The sequence below is a fragment of the Coregonus clupeaformis genome, chromosome 1, assembly GCF_020615455.1.
Source record: "Coregonus clupeaformis isolate EN_2021a chromosome 1, ASM2061545v1, whole genome shotgun sequence".
In the NCBI taxonomy this organism is placed as follows: domain Eukaryota; kingdom Metazoa; phylum Chordata; class Actinopteri; order Salmoniformes; family Salmonidae; genus Coregonus; species Coregonus clupeaformis.
In genome coordinates this window covers 57,072,994-57,078,937 of record NC_059192.1, presented here as the reverse complement: position 1 = coordinate 57,078,937, position 5,944 = coordinate 57,072,994, and the positions used below count along the sequence as shown (strand labels likewise).

General features: G+C 40.4%; 1 protein-coding gene across 1 annotated transcript; it reads right to left on the bottom strand.

Annotated features, from left to right (window-relative positions):
* Window positions 1-1,566: 1,566 nt before the first annotated feature.
* On the bottom strand, window positions 1,567-2,882 carry LOC121583134 (alpha-2A adrenergic receptor-like). The gene has a single exon (XM_041899342.1). It carries the CDS (start codon window positions 2,880-2,882, stop codon window positions 1,668-1,670), a length of 1,215 nt encoding a protein of 404 aa, XP_041755276.1. The 3' UTR covers window positions 1,567-1,667.
* Between the last annotated feature and the right edge of the window lie 3,062 nt (window positions 2,883-5,944).

Here is a 5,944-nt window from a genome sequence, read left to right as displayed (position 1 = left end):
GGGAAGGATTTAATGATATCTGCAACTGTAGCGTTAGCATTTCTGCTGAGCTGAACTGAGCTGTGTTCAATATTGTTGTGCCAGCCATTAGCTTGTAGGCATAATTTCCCTCTCATTTGATTTGCATTGTTCTCACTGGTAGTTTGGAGGGAGGGGGCTCTTTGAAGGCAATGCAATTTGTTTTGATGAGAGTTTCATCACCCACTTGAGAGCAGACGATGAAACACAAGGAGATATTGGCTCCTCCGAATACACGTATCATGTTCCAATGGCCCTCCTGAATAGGGCTTTATGTAATGTTCATGTTCTAGATTCTCTGCCATTTTGTATTGATTTCAGTGCTATATTCCCCTGCTCGTGTTCATTATATGTCATTCTCAAATAAGCTTTTATACAAAGACTTATTTCATATCGATACAATTTCTAGTCCGATTAGCCTGATGAGTAACAGAATATGTTGTGTGATGAATTAAAGGAGAGTTCCACGGTATGTTGCATAATTCTCACTTATGTGATAATGTTAGCAGAAAAATTACTGTTATAGTCACACACTTTCAGTCACACTGATAAGGCGATAGAGTTATTCTATTAGTTGTTTTCTTTCAAGATACCTGAAATGGTGGAGATAAAGTAAATGCAAGACCCCAGAAAGAGGGAAGTGAAGGCAACTACATGCATATTTTGATTTATGAGCAATATAGTTAATTTTGCTGTAGATCATCGACAAGGGTTGCAGTTACTCGTGTGCATCACTAACATAATTAACTTCTCTCTGATGGCAGAAATCCAACATCCATCGCTTAATGTACTGATGTTTTACTGAAAAAAAGGTGATAACCTCTTTTTCTTTTGTGTGCATCATGCATATTGGCAGGCTGTGAGCGAAAGATCATATAAATAATACACTGTATACAGTATGCGCCATAAAATCTGTTGATTGTGGGTGGATTATTGGCATGGTGTTTCTTCTCTCTACTGATAAGGACACAGTAGATGATTCAGTCTATCTTGCCCTGTGGGAACCCAGGGATCTCTTTCTGTTGGCTCTTCTGGGTCTGTGCCTCTGTGCAATATGGTACATGAAGGAAACCCAGTTGTGGTTGAAACATGATTGTCCTTATTCGACAGGTAGAATAGAATGAAAACGTTTAGAGCGTAGTGTTTTTAGTTTGAGTATTTGTTTTCTGGAACATTTACTTAATCTACAACAATAATATCCCTAAAACTCAATGGGTACCCCAACGAACGTACACTGATAGAACATACTGTAAAATTCAGGGAATACATGTTTAAATATGTTTATTCATAATACATAAATTACATATGCTCCCGGACAATCTGCACAGCTAATCAATTATGCATGACAGAATTATAGCCTACATAATAACATTAAGCATCATCCATGGAGATATAAGCCATCTCCCTCACAAAATAAGCGTGAAGTAATAAACATGAAATGTCAAATACATCTAAATGTATCTGGTGGGATTAAAGATTGTAATGATCTCACAACTATTGTACATTGACACAAATGTACAGAATTGACAAACAATTATTTCCCAAGAGTTATCTTTTCTTTCCGTGAGAGACTGTACATGACTCCAACTTGTAAACAATTAAATCTGTATTCAGACAGGAAACAGTAGCTAGTCCAAAAAAAAGTGTATTCATAGCCCTCGTCTATCCTTCTTGCAAAGGATCTTTTTGAAAGACCTCCTGAAGTCATTGTTGAATATAGTGTAAATGACTGGATTCAGCGAGCTATTGCAGTATGCCAACCAGAAGAAGAAATTGAACAATGTCTCAGGGACACAGCAGGAGTCACATATGGCGGTGAGTGTGTACGTGAAGAAGAAGGGGAACCAGCAGACAACAAACACTCCCATGACCACAGCCAGAACAAAGGTGAAGCGCTTCTCTCTGTTCTGCCTTCCTTTCCACCGGCTCACTTTCACACACTGCTGTGCATCATAATCTTTAGGGGACAGGTCTCCTGGTTTCACCTGACTCACTTTGGTCTTTCCCTTGCTCAGCTTCATTTTGATGGAGCACTGGTTCTCATTCCCATCAGACGAGGAGCACTCTTCCTCCACGTCTATTCCATTGATCTCCTCACCCTCCTCCACTCCATCTCTACCTCCTTCTCTGTTCCCTCTCTCTAGGGGGTCCTGCTGAACTAAGCCATACTGACTTTTATCTGGATTATCGTTTTCCCTTCTCCTTTCACCCGGAGGGGCCCTGGTTCTCTTCTTTGCAACCTGGTAAATTCGAACGTACACCAGAATCATGATCACACAGGGGGCGAAGAATGAGGCGGTGCTGGAGAATATGATGTACCACTTCTCCTCATTGATCTTACATGTGGGACCCTCCTCTTTGGCCCCTTCCTTCTCCATCGAAATGAGAGGTGGGAATGATATAATGGCAGCCAGCACCCACACGAATAACACTATACATTTGATCCTGCGTGGTGTCCTTTTCGAGTTGTACTCAATGGCTTGAGTGACCGACCAGTATCTGTCCAGACTTATGGCACACAGATGCGTGATGGATGAGGTGCAGAACAGAACATCCAGGGCCAGGTAGATCTCACACCATACTTGACCAAAGTACCAATATCCCATCAGTTCATTAGCCAGAGAAAAGGGCATCACCAGAGTGGCCACTAGAATGTCTGCACATGCTAAGGACACTAAAAACAAGTTCTGAGGGGCTCTTAGGGCCCGGCTGGTGAACACAGCGATGACCACTAGGACATTACCGAACACTGTGAGGAGAATAAGAATACCCACCAGTATTGTCAGAGGCACAGAAGTCTGCACAGTGTAAGGGAGCCTGCCAGGCAAAGTCTTGTTGCTGTTGGTCAAGTTATCACACCCCATAAGGATGAAGCTGTGGTCCTTATAAGACAAGTCAACCAATCCACTATTATGACACATTTGTTAACGAAGCATCCCACGATAAAGTAGCCTTTAATTTTTGCCCACTGGGGAAAATTATGTCATATGAACAATCTCACATTCAAATAATCTCAATGTTCTTTTTTTGGTCTTTTTTTTCTAACAGTTGGTTAACAAAAAATTACCAGGTAAAATAAATAAAAATGTTTTACTCCCTCTTTGTTTTCCAGCATCCCAAAACTGAGTTTTCCCCAATTACATATTCAGGAAAAAGGTTGTAATTCGTTATCCTCTTGCCTTTGAGCTTCAAACACTTCAAATTGTCCCACGTTGTGCATGAAATAGCATCGACAGGATTATATTTCTCTGCCACTGAAACAGTAGTTGGTGAAGCAGATCTTTATGTGGCAGAGGAGGGGATTGCTGCTTTTTATATGGTATTGAGCCTCATCTCCCTAGTCAGTATATCTTAGTGAGAATAATGGGCGGGGTCCGACTACTATCGGAGCTACAGAAGAGTTGTATTGCTGCTTTCCAAATTGAACATTGACAAAATATCTTGTCATTCCAAATATTCTCCAGATATATCTATATATGTTGTATTTTGTGACCACATCCAGGCTAGTGTTTATTAGCCTAGCAGATAAGAGCGTTGGGCCAGTAACCGAAAGGTCGCTGGTTCCAATGTATTTTTTATTTTTATTTCACCTTTATTTTAACTTGGAAGACATATTGAGACCTAGGTCGCTTTTAAAAATTCGCCCTGTATATACAAAACAAATATACACATTATAACCAAACTATATACAGTACCAGTCAAAAGTTTGGACACACCTACTCATTCAAGGATTTTTCTTTATTTTTACTATTTTATACATTGTAGAATAATAGTGAAGACATCAAAACTATTAAATAACACATATGGAATCATGTAGTAACCAAAAAAGTGTTTAACAAATCAAATTGTATTTTATATTTGAGATTCTTCAAATAGCCACCCTTTGCCTTGATGACAGCTTTGCACACTTTTGGTATTCTCTCAACCAGCTTCACCTGGAATGCTTTTCCAACAGTCTTGAAGGAGTTCCCACATATGCTGAGCACTTGTTGGCTGCTTTTCCTTCACTCTGCCGTCCGACTCATCCCAAACCATCTCAATTGGGTTGAGGTCGGGTGATTGTGGACGCCAGGTCATCTGATGCAGCACTCCATTACTCTCCTTCTTGGTTAAATAGCCCTTAAACATCCTGGAGGTGTGTTGGGTCATTGTCCTGTTGAAAAACAAATGATAGTCCCACTAAGCCCAAACCAGATGGGATGGCGTATCACTGCAAAATGCTGTGGTAGCCATGCTGGTTAAGTGTGCCTTGAATTCTAAATAAATCACAGACAGTGTCACCAGCAAATCACCCCCACACCATAACACCTCCTCCTCCATGCTTTACGGTGGGGACTACACAAGCGGAGATAATCCGTTCACCCACACCGTCTCACAAAGACACAGCGATTGGAATCAAAAATCTCCAATTTGGACTCCAGACCAAAGGACAAATTTCCACTGGTCTAATGTCCATTGTTCGTGTTTCTTGGCCTAAGCAGGTCACTTCTTCTTATTGGTGTCCTTTAGTAGTGGTTTCTTTGCAGCAATTTGACCACGAAGGCCTAATTCACACAGTCCCCTCTGAACAGTTGATGTTGAGATGTGTCTGTGACTTGAACTCTGTGAAGCATTTATTTAGGCTGCAATTTCTGAGGTTGGTAACTCCAATGAACTTATCCTCTGCAGCAGAGGTAAATCTGAGTCTTCCATTCCTGTGGTGGTCCTCATGAGAGTCAGTTTCATCATAGCGCTTGATGGTTTTTGCGACTGGACTTGAAGAAACTTTCAAAGTTCTTGAAATGTTGCATATTGACTGACATTCATGTCTTAAAGTAATGATGGACTGTCATTTCTCTTTGCTTATTTGAGCTGTTCTTGCCATAATATGGACTTGGTCTTTTACCAAATAGGGCTATCTTCTGTATACCACCCCTACCTTGTCACAACACAACTGAATGGCTCAAACGCATTAATAAGGAAAGATATTCCACAAATTAAATTTTAAGAAGGCACACCTGTTAATTAAAATGCATTCCAGGTGACTACCTCATGAAGCTGGTTGAGAGAATGCCAAGAGTGTTTAAAGCTGTCATCAAGGCAAAGTGTGGCTATTTGAAGAATCTCAAATATAACATATATTTTGATTTGTTTAACACTTTTTTGATTACTACATGATTCCATATGTGTTATTTCATAGTTTTTATGTCTTCATTATTATTCTACAATGTAAAAAATAGTAAAAATAATGAAAAACCCTTGAATGAGTAGGTGTGTCCAAACTTTTGACTGGTACAGTGGCTTGCGAAAGTATTCACCCCCTTGGCATTTTTCCTATATTGTTGCCTTACAACCTGGAATTAAAATGTATTTATGGGGGGTGTGTATCATTTGATGTACACAACATGCCTACCACCTTGAAGATCCAAAATATTTTTTCTTGTGAAACATACAAGAAATAAGACAAAAAACTGAAAACTTGAGCGTGCATAACTATTCACCCCCCCCCCCCCCCCTTTTGCAGCAATTACAACTACAAGTCTCTTGGGGTATGTTTCTATAAGCTTGACACATCTAGCCACTGGTATTTTTGCCCATTCTTCAAGGCAAAACTGCTCCAGCTCCTTCAAGTTGGATGGGTTCTGCTGGTGTACAGCAATCTTTAAGTCATACCACAGATTCTCAATTGTATTGAGGTCTGGGCTTTGACTAGGCCATTCCAAGACATTTAAAAGTTTCCCTAAACCACTTGAGTGTTGCTTTAGCAGTATGCTTAGGGTCATTGTCCTGCTGGAAGGTGAACCCCCGTCCCAGTCTCAAATCTCTGGAAGATTGAAACAGGTTTCCCTCAAGAATTTCCCTGTATTTAGCGCCATCCATCATTCCTTCAATTCTGACCAGTTTCCCAGTCCCTGCCGATGAAAAACATCCCCACAGCATGATGCTG

Excerpts from the sequence above, each read along its gene's own strand:
- LOC121583134 (XM_041899342.1), bottom strand. The coding sequence starts at position 2,882 with ATGGGGTGTGATAACTTGACCAACAGCAACAAGACTTTGCCTGGCAGG.